This window comes from Ambystoma mexicanum, chromosome 1p (assembly GCF_040938575.1).
Source record: "Ambystoma mexicanum isolate Mex_15411 chromosome 1p, UKY_AmexF1_1, whole genome shotgun sequence".
NCBI classification, from domain to species: Eukaryota; Metazoa; Chordata; class Amphibia; order Caudata; family Ambystomatidae; genus Ambystoma; species Ambystoma mexicanum.
Genome location: NC_090921.1, coordinates 737,580,158 through 737,600,182, shown reverse-complemented (window position 1 = coordinate 737,600,182; position 20,025 = coordinate 737,580,158). Strand labels below are relative to the sequence as shown.

The window sequence follows — 20,025 nt, the reverse complement described above, 5'->3', positions numbered from 1 at the left end:
TAACAAGAAAACAAATGTTGTAATTTGCAGCATGTCAAGGACATCATCTTGAAATCAAACCCTCTCCTGGAAGCTTTTGGAAATGCAAAGACCGTCCGGAACAACAACTCCAGCAGATTTGTAAGTGTTTCAAGTCTAAAACCCCATGTATTGTGCATGTATTTTCCCAAAGTTGAAAGAACCTGAGTGCAATGGATTGGCAGCTCAGATTGTTATGTTCGCTATAGTGAAGAATGAATGAATGAGCAAGTAGCCTGCCAATAGTAGAACATCTCATCCCTTTGGCAATTCTCAGTAGAGGGACCCTCGTACTTTAGGTGTCCTTGGTATTTGGGAAATGTTTGAAACCCTTGAGGTTTCACCCAAGCTTGGTAAGGGTAATCCAGATATGGTTCCATTCCTCCCTACTCAGAGAGAGAGAGAGCGGCTCCCCACTTCAGCAGATTATTTCAATGTTGGACTTTCCTTGTGGGCAGGACCCCTGTGATACGCAAATGGATATCTCTTCTTGCTTGGTACAGATGGCTAAAACATGTGTAGCGCCTCCTAAGTGGGACCCCTGCGATCGGACATTTTAATGAGCCTTAGTCATGCTGCCTAGTGTCCCAATCACACTTTTCACAAACACGTACTATTTACTTTCCTGATTCTTCTCCCAACCGCACAAATGTACCATAAACTGCTCCAACATTCACCATTGAGTTTTCCAATTGAAATTGCCCCAACATCGTGACATTCCTTCATGCGTCATGACGTTTTTAAAGGGCTCTCAAATCTGTACATCAGTTGCTCAATAGCGAGCAAATGTCTGCCAATGGGTGCCACGTAGCGTGCCATAACATTAATTCTCCATTGCCATTCCTACTCTGTTGTTTCCTAGCAGATCTACAGAAGAAGCAGAGAAACGGATAACTGACGAATGAAGCCTGGTCCCTTTCATTAGTTACATTCATAGATATTATGGGACATGTTACTGTATGTTTTTACAAACTCCACAAATTCAACCAAAGAAAAGCAGTACTCTTCACCGAGATATAAATATCCCAGTGATTATGCGTGCAATTATACACATTTTTGTCCTGATCATTTCTTTTGTTCATAATTTAATACCATAGGAGATTTTAGAGCCATGCCAGGCAATGGTGTGGTCATATTTTAAGCAAAGGTTGTTCCGTCTCGGTTTTGGTGCATAGGGATTCATGGAGTGGATCACATCTTTTCGCTTGCTGGCATGCGATTCTAAACATTGCTCTGAAGGTGAAACAATGGAGCAATTCTGGTGCAGCTCAAACACAGGCTGATGGTGTCCAGTCCAACGGCTTAAGCTCGAAATCGTGCTTCCGTGCACCGACCATGCCGAAGCCAACCTCTTTAACTGCAGAAAAGTATCTCATTCCACTTTATCGAAATGATTTTCCCTCTGTCGAGGCCAACGGATCCACTGGCAGTTCTAAGCCTAAGTTCAAAGGTCTTTGTTAAACAAAAGGGTTGGGTTTAACTGAGGTCGCACACGTAGCCTGAATTGCAGAAAAAGATAGAATTCCCTCTTTCCATTAGACTCCACCTTCATTGCGGGTGAAATTTCACTCAGTATTTTGGGGTTGAAATATCCTAGCACTTTGTTCTTGGCTTTTGGCATTTGTTGCTTGGGTTTCATAGAAGTCTTCAGGAAGGCACACTCCTTGTGTAGCAAAACTGGAAGCAGCACCGCAAGGTCATCTGAACATGGACTCAAAGGGTGGAAGGGGGTTTCAGACTCTTTAAGGATCATCACAAAGATCACAGTGGGCCCTGGGTTTCTTGGGCTTGTCCCTCTTTGTGGTGGTCTGACATTCTCGCATCTATTTCTCCTTCCCCAAGTTAGCAGTTTTTCCAGGCACATCTTTCCCAGTCTTCTTTCTGCCATTTGTCTTGGGTACGGCCTCCTCTTATCTCTTACCCCTCTCGTCTTCTCAAATTCCTTCTCTCCTGCGTCTCTCTCCTTGATGATCTATCATAATCTGAACTCCTCCCTCCACCCAGATTTCCTTTTCTTATCTTTTCATACTCCCACTTCTTCTGAATACTACTCTTTGCTCTCATGGGGTTTCTTGCCTGCTCCTCCTTGGTACTCTTTTCCACTGTCCTCTTTCCCGCTGCTCCTTTTGACATCTTTCACCTCTGCCCTTCTCTCATTCCTTGATGCGATTTCTAGCTTCTCCCTACTGCTCATACTAATCTCCTTCACCCCCCTCTTCCCTTGCACCTCTTAATAACCTCCTTCTCCTTACAGCCCGTCTTTTGTCCTTTTCCTCCTTACTGCATATCTCTGCTTACTCCACTTCTTTCAGGCTCCATCCTCCTCACCTCACCACTGCACATTATGCTGCACCTCATGCCTCCCACACCCGACTCCTATTCCACTATACCACTGTCACCTGTGCTTTTTTTGTCAGGGGTCAAGTCCTTAAAAAAAAAAAGAAACAATGAGGGGACTGCAACATTCCATTTGACGATGTATCACCAGAAATAAGCATGTCAAGGTACCATCAGAGAGAAAAGAGCGGGACTTCTGAAGAAAGTGGGGTGACTCCATCCACCCGCGTGTACCCTCGACTTGAGCCCTGATATTTATACTCTACTGGGGACTTGCTATTGTGCAATTGACTTTAGTTGATTTTCCGGGTAATGCAAGTGCTCTGGTTGGAGTGCTCATTGGGGAGCTACAAACGAATCAGTTGTCTTTGATGTGTATGTCCTTGTGCAACACTGTAGGCAAAGCTACAACTGTACAGACTTCCATCTTGGATCTGCACTTATTGGTGCGGCTGTTCTGTGAAACCCCAAGCACTTCCTGACTTGTGGTAGGTAACTGAAAGTTACTAGCTCTCATGGACCCCAGAGGTCTAGGTTTATGAGCCCCTGTGAAACGACCTCTGCCAGGTGAACATACTTTGATTTGCTGAGTCGTGTATGGTCGGACGAGACAAAGGATTCACATTTGTTTGCAACCTGGTGTTTCTCCTTCATGTAAATGGCAGATCTATGTTGAAAAATACAGCTTGGATTTTCTTCAGGAAAATTGTTCGATTGTACAGATTGTTCTGCATATTGAAAGAACCTTTCCCCTCAGTAGCTGCAATTAAGCTTTCCTGACTAAAGTCAGGGTGTCTTCCCATTAAGTGGCCATGGACTATCTGGGCTTATGAGGTACCCAAGAAAATGTCTGGGGCTGCGGCTTCCTTGTTGCAATGTTTGTCTCTTAACGATCCCAGGGCACCAGAGTGCCTATGTGTTGGCCTTCAGGGTTATTCTCACAAGGGCTCCTCTTTGTATTTCCTTGAGTTATAATCTTTCCACCCCTTCTCTTTCCGACCTGGCAAAGGAACCCTCGGGTCATCGTTCCCTTTTTCTGAACCTAGCTGACCAGAGGTAATTCAGTTTGTTGGAGCAATCTTTGAAATTGAGGCTGGTGATGGACGGGAGGTCCCTGGGGTATCTTCAGTCTGCCTCCTCTTAGCTTGATCAAGGACAGCAACGGACCACGCAAGTGGCAACGGTGCACGGTACAAAACCCATTAACATCCTGGTGCAGGGGGTGACTCAAGACCTTCAAGGTCACCCAATTCTCATCTAGCGTGGGATTTCGTCACAACTCTTACGCTCTCTTTTCAGGAAACTAAGTGTGCAGACCCACTCCATGCATGCTTGCTTATTTGTTCGTTAATAGATAAATAACAATTTCTACTGTGACACATTAAACTGTTTTGTTAAACCTGGGCAGACCAAACACTGCTCATCTAGTCTGTCTTTGACACGTGATGCAACTGTAGTTCTGCTCTGACGTCGTCTGTTTCAACATGTTCTGATTCTGTGTGTGCCAGATTTTTCTCAGGAAACTGGCACTGTCTTTTGTCGGTGTGCTTGTAACTTACTGTTGTCTTTACCTCTAACCCCCTAACATGCACTACCTGTAAATGGTCACTCAGTACTTTGAGCAAAAACTGTTATTCATCCCTGATCATTTTAGTTCAAATGTTCAAAGTTTTTAAAAATACATTATTACTGTGTTCCAAGGACATGGTGCCAAGTCATGACCTTATGCACTATTATTTGCAACTGAGATATTCTTATTCCATGTGTTCCTTGTATGTCCAGCAAGGCGATCTTTTCTTCACTGTAGGGCATTAATCTTTCAAAGATTGCGTCCAATCTCTCTCCTAAAGCCATCCAGGAGCTGCAGGTAACTGTCCTTTGTGACTGTACTTAAATGTACTTCTCTTTGGACCTGCTGGCTACCTGCTGCAGTAATGGATTTTAGCAGCCCCAAATGGGTTACATCTAGAAGTTGTGGACCGATTGAAAGCTCTCGGACAGACGTCTCTCTGGACGTCACAGTTGGTCCAATAAAGTAAACCTCAACCTGCAACATACGGATCCTTTCTCTAGAAGCTGGAGTTTAAATAAGAAATAATTGCCCCAAACAGGGAAAATGATCCACCTAACATACCCTCGTAAACCTAACCAAAAACCCAGCCAAATGAAAAACCTTTATTTGTGCGAGGTATTTTTTTTAACCTTTCTCACCTTGGCCCATCTTGTTGAGCGCAGAGCTAAGGGTGCAGATTGTGCGGCTTTAGGGTCACTAGCCCTGCTTTATCATTAACTCTAGTACCAATTCATTTCCTTTCTGATCCCTCTGTTCAGTTGATTGCGACTGGGTCATTGTGCGTGGTGTACGGTGTGATGGCAGACCACCTTCCTGCTGTGGTTAGGTTGGAGAAGAATCCAATGCATTTACTTTGCTTGCGGCCATTTCGTTGATTTGTATTATTGCCTTTCTCCTTCAGGGTAAATATTTTGAGATCCAGTTCAGCCGGGGTGGCGAACCAGATGGCGGGAAAATATCCAACTTCCTCCTGGAAAAATCAAGGGTGGTCAACCAGAATACCGGGGAAAGAAGTTTCCACATTTACTACCAGGTGAGTGTGCTAGGCTGACCACAGAAAGTGTTCAGTGATTCCCCAGACAAAGTGTGCGCTGGCCATTTGAGATTTACCTAGTTGATTTTCAGTCCGAGGCCATTTTCTTTTGATGTTCCTGTAAATAAAATCCAAGCTGCTGAGCCTAAAATCTCAACATTTAACCCTGCAGCATGACACATTCTCCCACCATCTTTTTAACACTTTTCCCCAAACCGCGCTCAGATCAGAAATCTGGACGAGGTACCTTTTTTGCTCCCTAAAGAAATCTACTTTGCTGCACGTTCAAATGTTTGAATTGAAATATTCTTACTGGAACACAATCCTGCATTTACTGCTTTGCTTAAAAACTATATGTTGGTTGTCAGTAGAGGGAAAGGGGTCTGTGATGACTTTAGTTGGATGTTCGTGTAAATATCCATGCTCCCCACTAGGGCTTGTTAAGGAAGGAGAGTCGGAAGTCCTCTTTTGGCCACAGATTGGGTACATCATTGGTAACCACTGAGGTGCAAGGTTTACTTGTGCCTCCCCACAGACTGACTACATGCCTAATCTGGGGGCCCCACCATTCTTTAGAGAAAAGTAACTTTGTCTCCTTGCCCAGCAAATCCCTGCCATCCCATCTGCTGAGCCTGCCAACAATGAGACACAGTATTGTAATGATTGTCGTTGGTGAAGTGGACACTTTCACAAAATAGTCTGTACGCTCATTTAAGACTCTCCATTGACCGGAATCCCACCGTGCAGTGACCAATAGCCCTCATCGACCTGAACATGTTGATTTAATACATCCAGGCAATCACGCTTTCTAACTCTGCTCCTGCTCTTGTAATCGCTATCTCAGCATAGGAAGATTTTACTGAGGTGTATGTTATGTGTGTTTATTAAATCCAGAAACATAGCTCAGTGGAGTAAGTCCTTCCTGTGGGTACCTAGGGGTAAACTGCAGGTTGCTAGTTAAAATGTTGGCATAGCCAACTCGAGCCTTTTGCTATTCCGAGGTTGATCAAAGGAGTACCATTAAGATTAATATTTAAGAACAGACCTTACATTTTACGGTGGACATTATGAGCATTTAGTATATGTATATCTCCATCTCGTCCACGTTTACCGCTGCCTCGTTACTGTTTCTTGAACTCAGCTACTGGAGGGTGTGACGGCTGAGGAGCGAGAGAACCTGGGCATCACGACCCCTGACTATTACTTTTACCTCAATCAATCCGCATCATACCGAGTGGATGACATGGATGACAAGAAGGAGTTTTTGGAGACGATGGTGAGTGAGAGCCATTGGGTATTTAAAGTCTGGCTACCAGGAGGTATTGGTTGAAGGGGGAGTGTCTAGGCTTTATTAATGACAGCCCATTTATGAGGCACCTGGGTGAGTGATCAGAATTGTTTGGTGCCACCAAACAGTGTGCACTCAGATCTTTGTATGTGGGCTCCAAAATAAATGTGAAGACCTGGAGTGCAATGGTATGGTTCAAGATAATTCTATATAGAGACTATAAGGCAGGGGCCTGCAACCTTTGGCTTTGTACTTCAACTCTCATCAGCTCTAGCTAGCATAGGAAGTGTTGAGGGATCATGGGCATCGTTGTCCACAACATCTGGAGAGCTGCAGTTTGCAGACCTGTGACATAAGGGATGTGGTAGCATGCAATTTTTAATTGAGTGGTGCAAGTGGTGTGATGGATTGAAGGGGCTTGGGCAGGCGCTTGTCAAGGCAGGAATTGGAAGAGCTATGGAAAGAGTTGGTGCTGGAGAGTGACTCGATGTAGCATGGTTCTGGCAGTGAAGAAGAAAGTGTGTGTTTTGAGCTTTGTGCATTTCAGATTCTGCCAGTGGTGGGAGGTGTGTGGAATTGAGTGCAATTTGTTCAGGCCAGTCAGATTTTGAGTGTTGCTACAGATATGCGGCATCTATGGTTTCCGAAGACGTTAATTTCCCTTTTTCTTGCAGGCTGCCATGCAGGTGGTTGGCCTGAGCCCAGACGACCAATCCTCAGTTCTACAAATTGTGGCTGGAATCCTGCATTTGGGCAACATCACCTTTAAAGAGACTGGAAACTATGCTGTGGTGGACAGTGAAGACTGTGAGTGTCCCGAGCACCATCACAAGAACTACTTTCTAGGAAATCACTGACATTTATATATAGAGACAAGCACACACTGCACAGATATAATTGCAAAGATCCCGCTCTGCCTCCCTAGGATTAGCAAAGTAGTGCAGGAGGCAGGGGCTTGGATGTGGAAACAAGTTTCTTACTTTGAGCAAATAAGCAGCATCTTGTGCATTCAGCTGTATCTTCATGTGATCAATCAAATCACATTTCCTTTTTAATATAACCTTTTATTGTTTTGAATAAAAGAAGAACACAAACCAAAGCATATGATAGTGCTTGCTTGGGCAACATCAAAAGGATACAATACAGTTCAATAACATAATGGGGACCAGGTGGCCCTGTAGAGTACCAAATCGGTTCCAGGAGAGCCCGGGTGAAATGAAACAAAGTATTCCTCATACCCCCCCATGTCTTCTGAGATTTTCGGGGGCAACCTCTTGCATTATAAACCCTTTCCTCCAGGGGCAAACAATGGTCCACTTCAGTCCATTGACAGAGTCGCGGCCATTCCACCGATCCCCACACCATTGCAATTGACCTCTTAAGAATGCCTTAATGGTCCTTTAAGACCTTGTCTGGGCAACAGGGTAAAGTACTGAGGATAAGAGCCAGTTCATGAGGAGAAGGAAGTTGCAAAGAGAGGAGGTGGTGGGGATGGGAAGATGGATTATGAGGGATAGCAGGCTAGTATGTATGTCCTGGATCTTGTTGATTTTGGAGGAAAGGTATAAGGCAAAGTTCTGTGCTGAGAAGTGAGATCATTTGACGCAAGAGAAGGGGCGAGCATGGCTTGTAAGGTGGATGAGAGTTTACGTTGGTAGGAACATAGGAGTAGAGATTAGGTTGTTGAAATGGGGTGCTTTGGCATTTGAAGGCCTTCTTGTAGGATAGGAAAGGAGTAGGAGTGTGGCTTTTGCACTGCAGAAGCTGCATCATGGTTTTCATCTTTCTGAGGCAGCTAGTTTGACCAAACCATGGGTGGTAAATGCAAAGCTGTGCGTGCGTGTGTGTTTCAGAGTAGGGCCAGAGAAGTACACTTTCATTGCACTACTAGACTTTCCCCTCACAATATTTTGAGCCTGCTGCAAGTCCTACAACTTTTTCCACCTGAATGTTTTCATTTTTCAATTTATAAAATGTGCAGATAATTGAAAATAGGAGGAGCGGTTGCTATAAATGATAGATGATGCTGATTGGGGTGATCCAAATTGGCATGCGAGTGCTATTTAAATCCCACATTTTAAGATTTACTCGGGTTGAGCTATGCAAAAATGATGCGCAAATACAGGGAAGGTTAAGACCTTTTGTGTGCAAGGATTGGTTGTAAAGCTCAACTACCCCACAAACAGCAGGTATCCACATATGCTCTGCTTGGCAGTCTCTAGAACTGTGAGCAGTGACACTGGCAACAAGGATAATAGCAGAGTCAGAAGCTGGTTCTGTCTCACGTTTTAGGGCGGGCTCTCATCCTGCACCTTTTGATGGCACCACACAAGATTGTGATGAGTGGTTTAGCCTTCGTTTCATGAAGGAAATGTGGCTGCTACACCATGACCATTTACCACGGTTCAGGGGAAGGGTCTGTGTTGCCGGCCACAACCGCTAGGCAGGCTATTCTGTGTGCAGACGCACAATAGGCAAGAGAAGCTACAAGTTCAAGGGGACTTTTTCCTCCTTGCTCTGCCGAGTTAGGTTACTCCTGCATCCATCAGTATGTGCTGTGGAAATGCACACCACCGGCATATACACCTTGAAAAAACTGCTGGCACTCTTATACAATCAAAGAATACACCACTGTTTGTGTCTTTTTATCGACTGTGCCTATTTAATGTATTCACATGAGGTGTATTATTGATGATACGCCACTGAAATATTCATGGTTGCATCCAACGCGATAGTCTTTTTCTGCTTAAATAAAAATTCGTATACATCTGCGTGTACACAAACACCCATTTATATATCCCGATAGCTCTGCGTGTTTAGAGTTGAAACTAACATCTCAGGATCACAATAGCTAGTCAGAAAAATATACATTTATTCTGAAACACAATAGGATATTACTTGGTTCTCATATTAAGAATTATTTGTTGGCACTGTCAGAAGTGATTAGTCCAAAAGGGGAACTCCCAACTTAATTGTAATAAAAATGAAAGCAATGGTATACCTATTAAATAATGTTAGACTTCAAACTGCAAACAATAGGAACTCCTTCAATGGAAGAAAGTGAAAACCTTCTCCAAATACACATGTAAATGTATTAAGATATTCCAATTGGCACAGCATGCTCTAGGCAATTCTATCTGCTACCACATTCTACGGCCAGTGCTCGCCCTGGAGCAGCTTTTTGTGGTAATTTTGTCTCCTGGCAATGCATTCCCTCGGCAAACTGACCTTGTCATAATGCTCCCTAAGCACCCCCCACTGGGCTTTTTTTCTGGATCATTTTCTTACATTTCCGTGACTACTTTTTCTCCTGGTGTGCAATTCTGTTGTTAATTTTCCTCCTAGTGCAGCCCTCTACCAAGAGAAGAATGGCAAGGAGAAGCATCATACCCACAGTTGTCTCCATGGCTGTTAACTGAGACCCTAGGCACCGCATTCTAGGCATGTGGTCACTCTTCCAGTGCATGCTGTGGACAACATTCATCTTAGTGCAGCATTTTCTTGGTCAATGTACCTCCTGCTGCACCTTTTCTGACCCCTTTTGCTTCTGCGTTCTGTGCGTGATCGTCCTGACGTCTGGGCTCTTTTCCTTGTTTTTTCCCTTGGTGCTATATTTTGGGAGCAGTGTTCTCTAGCTGTACAAAATTCAAATTCTGGCAGCAATCTTCTGTGAACCAATCTGAAAGTTCTGAATATTTATTGCCACTTTATTCTGGTGGAATATTTTTCTAGCACATGTGAGGAAGCACAAGGCATCTTTACTTCTTAAAATAGGGGGGCTACTTCCTATAAGCAACCACCAATTGGGGAGAACTTGGTATTCCTGTCCATCACCTGACCCAAGACCCCCTTCCTGCAAACCCAAGAACCTCTTCCCTAATAGGGTCATGAGTTGTGGTCACTTAAGCATTTCCCTAGATATTACTGGGGCAAGGAAGAATAGTTGTTAACTAAGTGAAGAGCCCTTTCCCAGTGCTGTGACAAGGAAGATCCCCAATGATTCACAAGGGAGTCTGAAGATCAGTACTCTGATGAGGGAGATGCGCAGAAGCATGAGGATCACACTTGAGAACTACAAGGAACAGTCTAGTGGTTACTGGTTTGCGATTGAACCATCTAGAGTAGAGATAGAGGAGGGAAATCAGGAAGGGTTGTCAAGCCTTCCCTGGGGGAGCCAGGGGCAGGAATCCTGTGCTGGAACAGAAGGGGCTGAGGATCATTGCAAAACCCAGAGAGAGAGGTGGAACCCTTTATCCCCAGCAGCCTGTGGGGAACTAAGGGAAGCTGGAGTCTTCCTCACTAGGTGAACCAAGAAGAAAGAAGACCAGCGCGCCTCCCAAAAAAGGGGGGAACCCTTGAGTGCCAGTGGCATGCAAGGAACTAAGGGAAATGGGAGACACCCTCAATGGAAGAGACCAGCTACAGAGCTGCTAAGAGAAGACGTGAGAGCCCATGTGAAGCAGCAGAAGCTAATAGTGTTACTGAGGACCAGAACTCTCGTGGATCAAGTGCAAAGGTACGCAATGGGGGACTGAGAAGGCACAGGGATACTCCAGAGGCTGTGGTTGGGAAGGGGTGAAAGAGCACCCTAAAGAGACTCAGAGGCCTGGCAGGATAATGAACCTGCCTACTTAAGAGACATTATAAAGCTGAAAGAGGGGTTGGGGTACCCATATGAAACTGGGGCAGCCACACGAGAATACAGAAGGGTCAAGGACCCATTGAAGTCTAAGGATGCATGCAAACAAGATGCTGAGCTACAAGACAAACCTGAGAGAAGGGTCTGGGATCCACGTGTGGGGAAAAAAAGCCAAGTAGTGGTCAGGGACCCAATGAAGTTCCTGGCAGAAGAGTTCACCAGGCCTGTCTGTCAACTGTGTCGCAGTCTTCCAAGACACAGTACCTGCATGAAGGGTGAACCTGGTTGGCTGTGTCAGGAAGAGCAAATAAGAGGAAAAGAAAATATTACTCATGACCAAGTTTGAGGATGAAAGAATAATGTAGCGCCTGACAGAAGAGTATACCAGTCAGGCTGGGTTGGGTGATGAGAAACTGGTGAAATATATATTGCGAATACTGTAAACATTGTAAACGGTGAAGAGCGTTATTCCACCTGGTGCTGTTTGTAAGAATCCTGGAAGGCCAAGAGAGGCGCTGTGAACATTGTAACCAGGGGAAGTGGTCATTCACCCCTGGTTTTTGTGAGAACCTGGAGAAGCCAAGGAAGAAAAGGCTTCCTCTCGGTATTGTAAACTTCGTGGAGAGCCACTGTGACCAGGGGAAGGGCGTCCTTACCCTTGGTATTGCCTGGAGATCTTTTTGTTAAAAGTTTTGCTTCGGTTAAACATGGAACTTTATGTTGGCCTTTTTGAGTAAAACTGAAAGCTGTTGTTCTTCTGGACAAGTAAGTCCCTTTATTCCTTGTTATTAGTTATAAGTATGAGGGTTGGAAATGGGCATTTTGACACAGTGCAGTGGACTATTTTGATTTCAGTAGGACTTGCTGAGTCCTTAGTCTTTTGTTGAAGTAGGGAAACCCCTCTTAGTCATAGGGACAGTTAAGGTTTTTCCTTATTTCATTTCTAATAAAGGTTTATACCAACAATTGGTACCCACCGAGGGGCGGGGGGGTTTTGGCCTCCCAGCCAGTGAGGAGGCTTGGAACGGGTTCCTTACCGCACAGGGAAGGACCCCTCTCCAAGCCTCCTGGAAGAGGGAGCCCGCCATCTTCCCGTGCTAGGACCTAAGGTAAGTGTGCTCCCTGTGTCCTCTGTCCCTCCTCCCCCACCCCCTTTTCCACATATTCAATCCCCTCCCTACCTCTGCTGATCCCGGCGCATCTCCGTTCCACAATTGGCCACCATAGAAAGGGAGAAGGGACTACATTTAGTCCCTTCTCCCTTTCCATGGCACCCATTGTTTTTATTAACTTTTTTCCATTCATTTTAATGGCTTCCATGAAATGGGCGAAGGGCCTACAGTCCCTGATCCTTGGTGGCCATTTTCTTTTGCTTTTTTTTCTTGATTCCAGAAACTTTCCCACTGTTTCCCACTGTTTCTTAACACAAGAAAAATTGATATTAGTACCCCGGTACGACCTGCCGGGTTACTAATGGCAATAAATCCCTCTGAGGGGGGCATTACCTATAGGATAATGCCTGGCATTACTCTACCGGTAATGCCCTCCCTCCTCGGGTTCTTTTGCTTAAGTATGCCACTCACGTCTCCGTGTCCAACTTCTGCATCCTTACACACACTAAAAATTTCCCATTGACAGCTGTTTAGCTGCAGGTTTCTTGGCACTGCATATGTTTTGTTTATTTGGTGCCTTTTGTACTCTATTTCTTTGAAGTAGTAGTCTTTTTGGCATATTATTCTGGAGTGTTAACTTCATGGCACTAATCTTTGAGGTATTTCAATCATGGCACAGTATTGTGTGTCAATATTTTATAGGCACAATATAATAGACTGCATGCCTCCTGCCAAAGTATTTATAAGGAGAATTATTTTGCTTGTGATACGTTTGCTCTGAGTCCTGCGTAGTCCTGTGTAGCTATTGCTCAGAAATTGACTTGTAGACCTATAATGCTACTAGGCACAGTGAGAATTACTGGTAGAAAATGTGCTTACAAAATGTGTCGTTTGACGTAATAACAAAGGTTAATCTTATTCCAGTGAACTTGACAAACTACTGCTTATGTAAATGATCAGGTGGCACACCTTGTTCTGTTTCCCAATTTTGTGACAAGCTTTTTTCTGTTTTGTAACAGTTCTGGCATTTCCAGCTTACCTGTTGGGCATCAACCAGGAGGGCCTGCAGGAGAAACTTACGAGCCGGAAGATGGATAGCAAATGGGGTGGAAAATCTGAGGTGATCGATGTGACACTGAATGCAGAGCAGGCCAGCTTCACCCGCGATGCCCTCGCTAAGGCACTCTACACCCGGCTCTTTGACTTTCTGGTGGATGTGAGTTGTCTAGCTGTCACTTGGTCCGCAAATGCACTTAGTTCTATTCTTGCTGTACCGCCAGTGTATATTGTGAACTTCATTTATCCATCTGATGCCAGTTTAGCCTCTTCTATTAGCTAAAATGTCTCTTTACAAATATGGTGAAACTAGCATCAACAAATCTGGTAGTTATGAACTTTGTATAACCATTGACCAGGCCATCATTTGTCAGGTATTGCTATGGTATTCTGTAGTGCTTTCATTTTATGGCTGGTATTATGGACATCTAGCCAGTGTTGAGATTTGAAAGCCGTAGTAGGAACAGAATTGCCAAGTTTTCCCAACAAAAGCCCAAGTACTTTCAACATTGATAGCTATATCCTGAAATTCTAACTACGTAGACCATTATTATATGGAAGACATTGATATCAGGTACAAGGTATTCGCAGCATATACCCTAGTATACCATCCTAAACCTTGCTATGTTTTAATTGTATTATTTGTGTGTATTAGTACAAAACTGAACTTTTGTACACATCACCTTAGCAATTTAAGAACCTTTAAAAACAAAAGATAAAAGGCATACTAATAAAACCAATTTCCTTAAAATTAAAATACAAAATCCATAACAATCCTTTCCAGATAAGATTTTATAAAATTACAAAAACCAAGTTAATTCTCTTTAAGAGTATTTAATAACAACTTCCATAAAATCCAATAACCTTATTGACAGTGAGAGCTCATTATTATTTAAAATTCTGATCCACAGATCCTCTTCAGTTTGTCCAGAACACAACTCAGTTTTTTTCCTACTACACAACGCAAGACCGGGCATGAAACACACAGATGTTTTAAGGTCTCATCCTATAGGGCACAATAGCGACATGACTGTTTACCTTTAGGAAACCTGCTCCTTCTCCCTAACACTTCCCTAGTTGGGCATAGGTTTAACTTTACACTGAACATTTTGAACCTAAATTCTCTCGACGGATGTTTCCTCAGGTAAGGGGCGACTATGTTGTAATTTTTTTATTGACCAATTGAAATGATCGTCAAAGGTTTGATATTCCATTGACGCAGTCCTAAGCTGAATCCACACATGTCTAAATAGTTTGTGTTTTACCTTCTTAGGATTCAGCGACAGTTCCTTTGCAGAGGATTCAATTTTTGAGATTATCTGCGTGCCCCACTCCACCCATTCCACTAAGACCTTGCAGTTTTTTTAAATTCTTTTTTTGTATTTCCTATTTAGTTGGAAAACAACCTTTAACAATTTTATTAATAAAGCATATGTCATGCATAACACATTAAACTATTTCCATTGGCTTAAGGTTCCACATCATTGCTAGATTATTTTGTGCTCTAAATTTAGTACATCATAACTCTATCATGAGCAGTTATGAGATGAAAGGCATGTCAATATTCCAAATCCTAATTTCTCTTATGTGCACTTATCACTGTGAGCCATTTGTGTTCAGTTACCAATGCAAAGCTTGATTCTATTATCCCATTTAGCAATGATGGGTTGGATTCCATCATGCACATTTAACAAACATTACGACATCAAATTCCATTATGTCCAGTGAGCACTGCAAGACCAGATTTATTGTTGCCAGTTACCACTAAAAGCCCTGACAACATGCTAATAAACACTGCAAGGCCAGATTACTTTATGCCTTGTTGGTGCTGCATAACCTGATTCTAGTATTGTCCAGGCTAACCTCGCAGGTAGAGAGGGATTTGTGCCGAGCTGTGTAGCAGACTCACTTCTTTAAACAGTGAAGCCAAGGTGATGGGTGGATGAGGGAGAGAGTATGCACCCAGGAGTGTGGTAACCATATTCTAGCTATGCCTCGCCCACTGCCTCAGCCGTCGCATCCTTTGGTGCGCTGCTTATATGCACATATGTTGTGATGCTTTGGTAATGGTATTTCAATCTGAAATGGTAATTTTGAATTTATACACAATGCTTGTGAGCTGACACATTTCATTCGTGCACACTCCCCTCCTCAAAATTCCAACACATCTACATTTAGTATGTCAACTATCTTGCCCAGTTCTCACTGGCATGTATCTTTTCCATTTGTATTGAAATATAATTATTAAAACCTTACACCAAATATGGAGTGCACCATATTATATATTTTGGACACCAAATTATGGAGTATTTCTCAATTCTGTACACATATGAGAAATTGACAGAATCCATACCCTGGTGGTGTGCTCTGATTTAAGTACTGACAGTAGTTAGCCACTGGCCAAACCTAAAAAATGCAAAAGTCACTAAGGATTTACACAGAGTCTTAACGTAGCTTGTATACCATTTTGTTTTTGGGTTTCACATATGGACACATGTGACAGAGTTCATTGATGTTTTAAGGAGGAATAAAGAAACATGATGTTTGCATCATAGAAAAGGTAAGTCTGTCTTTGCAAGGTGGAGAGACTGAAAGCTTCATGCTAACCATGATTCCTGGAGTGTTTTGGATTTTATTTTACTGGTTTTCCCAATTTTGTTTCTCCTGAGGAGTTATCTAAAGCCACATCTGAACCATGAATACTTATTAGTAACCCAGTGAGTCCTTGTGGCTCAAAGTAAGTGGCCCCTGGTGCTCAGTGTTTTTATGCTTGTTTCCATGTACTGCTGCAATGAGGGTTCCTCTGAGTGGTGGCACCCTTTGTTTTATGATAGTGGGCTGTTGCCTGCTGCACCCTGGGGGTGTCCCTACTTCGGAACCCCTGTACAAATCCAGTAGAGTCCAGCAGCCAGACATTGTTCCTACAAGTGAGGGGGTTACTGATGCTCCCATTTATGGTCCTACTGTCACGCTAAGAGGCACTCTGCCCTCCCCCACCCAAGCACTCTCAAAATGTTTCATGAGCATCCATCCCTACTATGATATCCTGTAAAGTTTGATGATTACAATATAGTGACCCACAGATTATTTCTTCTAATGAACCAGATGCAATGGAAGCAGGCAGAAGGTTTCCCTGAAGATATCATCCGAAAAGCATTGGAACAGTTCTACCATTTTCTGACTGTTTTGTTTTTCTTGCATGTGAACACTTCTAATACTGTTCAACAAATCACATTATTTGACACATTATAATGTATTTGATCCGATTTTGTTTTTTTCGAGTTTCTCTCAGAAGATTCTTGAGAACATGTATCTGATTTATTCACAAAGGGGTCCTTTCAAATTACTGACATGGTCGTCCGAACATAATTCTTACATAGCCAGCCCTAGAGACATGCTGCATAACACTATGAATATCTAAGGACGAAAGGTATTCCCAACAAAATATGAAACCATTAACACACCCACCCACATCCACCCACAAAGGTCCATGGAAATGTCAGTGGTAATGAAAATTCTGCTTTTATTCCATAAAAACCTATTTTACTCCCAAATTAAAAAAAAAATAGGAAGTCAAATACTCACTTGAAAATCTTATTTGGAGCCCTGGTCCTGACTACCTTCAGCAACTGAAAGTGAGGGCTAGTATTGCCAGATCCAGATAAGACCAGTTTGTGGATGGCACCTTTATTCAAGGTCTGATTCCAGATCCAAAAGTCCTGGAGGTAACCTGTGAAAGTTGACTCTCAGCCCCACCTTTGGCCACCAAACCTTCAAATAAATTGGACAGTGTTCCAATTTCATAAAACCTACTTATCTTTCAATTGTCATTGTGAAAACATTGGGAAGCAGGATTGTGGAGATCCGAGAGTAGGTCGCAAATCCACCATAGCAAAGGAAGGAGCAGATACCAAGCAGGAAGCACCACTGCTGCTGAAAGCAGGTACCTGGGAACCCTGACCGAGGACATCACTAGATGTGTGGAGGCCACAGGCAGACGGCAGAGAACAGGACATGCAGAAGCTGGAGATACCAGATGCCTGATGTTTCCTAAGGTTTGTATATCCGAGCAGCTGATCAACATTAGTTGCCAATCATTGGGGGGGGGGCAAGGGAGATCTTACAAGGCCAATAGTGAGCTATTATTATGGGCAACAGTCTCCACATATCTAGCCAATCACATGGTATAAAAGGGGAGGAAGAGGGACAATCTAGCTACAGGAAGTTCATTTTAAGATGTCCTGACCCATAAGGAGGGTTGCCTAGGACAGTTGGGCGAATGTTTATTTTTTTTATTTTTTTTATTTTTTTTTTTATTGTTTTTAGTTGAGATTAATCAACTTTACAATTTATTTATCGATACAAAAGCGAAAAACATGATTTTAACAATAAAAGTTAATTTAAAATGAATTTAGGCGTCAAATGGGAGCCAATTCACGACAACCAGGTCAAGTGTGCTCAAATTGGTCACATTAGCATAACATTTACTTTACATAAAAACTTTTACATAAAAGTTCACTTCATTTTAATTTTCTTTTTCCGCATCAGGAGATGTTCGATTTTTGTCTGAATTCGTTGTTTCATTCCTTGTCTTTATCTTGTGTTCTCAGCTCTTCTAAACTATTTAAAAAATTTAAGGCTCCCATTCTTAACCGAATAGAAAGTCCACCAACTATCATTTTCCATAGGGTGTTATGTGACAGGTTTGTGTGGTCTTTTACCGCTGTTTTTAAGAATTTGACTCTTTGGTTACTAAGTTCACTGCAGTCAACCAATAGGTGGCGTAAGGTTTCTGTTTGTGATGTAATTTTACAGAACCTGCAACCTTTTTCTGTTAGGATTTTTTTCCTTTTTGCTAGAACCTCTTGTGTTGACCACAGATTAAATCTTAATCTCATAAACTCTTTTCTATGTTGCACAGATGGGCTTTTTAATAAGTATGGTTCAGCCAATGTGTATTTCTTATGTATGAACACCGTTCCATCGAAGTCATATCTTAAGCACATATTTCTGTTTCTACCCCAGTCCCACTGGAATAGTTTAGTTTTGACTGCATTTGGGTTTTCAATTAATAGCTTCAGTGAAACATCGGCATAAGCCATTGCATTTATGACCTCCTTGCGCCAACTTTGCGCAAAGGTGTCATCTGAGCAGAGTATGTGCTGTGCTAAAACTCCAATGAGCATGTTTGAGTTGATTGCTAAAATGCACTTCCTGCTTAAAGATATTAAATACCACAAATGGCGAGCGTAAATAGAAATCAGTCCCAATTCATTTCTGATTAATGCTATTGGAGTGCAATTTGGTAAATTTAAAACACTCTTCCAAAATTTTGATTCGAATTTAGCCCATAAACTTTCATGTAGGGTTGGTAGAGTTTCAGCTCCATACAATAGTATCGGTGTTACCTTTTGTTTGAAATATGTCAGGATTGGTGAGAAGGAGAACTTCCCATATTTTGCTTGAATTATTTTGGCCTGTGAGATCAGCATATCAAGTTTATTGGACCATTTTGATATTTGTGCTTCATGAGTAGCTCCTGTGATTATCATCCCCAGGTACGTGTATTGTTGAACTTTTTCCAGTTTTTGTTTCTGTATTGTCCATATGTAGTTCCTGTTTTTTTGCAGTGATGGTTTATATACCATAACCTTGGTTTTTTCCAGATTAACCACTAATAAGTTTTCTGTTACAAAAGAAAGGGGAGGAAGAGGGACAATCTAGCTACAGGAAGTTCATCTTAAGATGTCCTGACCCATAAGGAGGGTTGCCTGGGACAGTTGGGCGAATGTGAAATGGCTGATTTGAAAATTCTGGATTCCAAGATGGTGGCGATGGGGAGAGGACGTGCCTGAAGGTCTCTCCGTCCCCCCCATCCAGGTCGCAACAAATAAGCACCACACAAGGCAAGAAACTCTCACCGCAGCAGTCGGAGGTGGAGAACCACGGGACCCGGACGAGAAAAGAGGAATTTGGGTGCCCCCGGCAACTCCTGCCCTCTGGGACGTGCATAGAGCGAATGCAGCCCATAGACGCGGAGAGAGAGCCTGAGACGCCGGAGCGGGACCCCCGAGGGGGGGAGAGACGGCGCAATGTGGCTTCCCCCTGCGAATCACCCGCGATCGCGGCGCGAGACATCCGAGGGATCGGGTTCCAGGCGTGTCCCGGGCCCACAGTGCCGGTGGGATCGGAGGAGGAGCCTGGTGCCCCACACACGGAGGCTGAGACCGAGGGCAGGAGCGGCCCTCCCCCTGAGGAAGCGCGACACCCGGACCACTAGAGCGGGCCCTGCTCTGCACTCGCAGAGCACCAGAAGCAGGAAGGAGAATCTCCCTGTGACCACCCACCGAGGATCAGCAGGTACGCGGCCCGGGGGGAGCGGGGGCCAGGCCCCACAACTGCTAGCATACGCAATAGGCCCGGGAGGCCTGAAATAGACGGTGGGCGGCCCCTCTCCCCTCCTCCCCCCTTTGAAGCCGCAGAGGACAGCCATACATCCCTACATAGCCACGGGGACTGAAAATGCTCACATCCTCAATATAAGGGAGGGGCACAGCACAGATAAAGCAAGGAGGGCGGAGCCTCCAAACCAACAAGGCCCCCCCACACCGACCTCCCTCCCCCCCCACCTCCCCACTAATAAACTGCAGGCAAGATCCAGGCACTCCCTCCCCTCCCCCCTCAAAAATAAGGGGCAAGGCACGCGGAAGCAAGACTCCCCAATCATCATGGGGCAACTAAGCCAATGGTACGAGATCTCCTAGCTGCACAAGACCCCCCCCCCCTCTCAGTGAAGGACAGAACACCACGGAGAAACATTAAAAACACGGGGGGTAACCGGAGGGGGAGACGCACCCACCCCAGAACAGAGCCCCCATCACAGCAGGAGAAGCCCCCAGGGTCACAGGAAGCAAAACGGGGGCCGAGAAAATAAAGATATATAATAGCACCTATGTCAAGATCCAGTGG

General features: G+C 43.9%; 1 protein-coding gene across 3 annotated transcripts in view; it reads left to right on the top strand.

Moving 5' to 3' along the window:
* The window catches only part of LOC138580024 (unconventional myosin-Ie-like), a 483,826-nt gene that overhangs the window by 234,178 nt on the left and 229,623 nt on the right, over positions 1–20,025 (top strand). For all 3 annotated transcript variants that reach the window (XM_069650257.1, XM_069650259.1, XM_069650260.1), the window contains exons 6-10: positions 31–120; positions 4,830–4,961; positions 6,103–6,237; positions 6,924–7,056; positions 13,020–13,216. In XM_069650257.1, the coding sequence (XP_069506358.1) occupies positions 31–120; positions 4,830–4,961; positions 6,103–6,237; positions 6,924–7,056; positions 13,020–13,216 (687 nt within the window). The remainder of the gene's footprint in view (positions 1–30; positions 121–4,829; positions 4,962–6,102; positions 6,238–6,923; positions 7,057–13,019; positions 13,217–20,025) is intronic.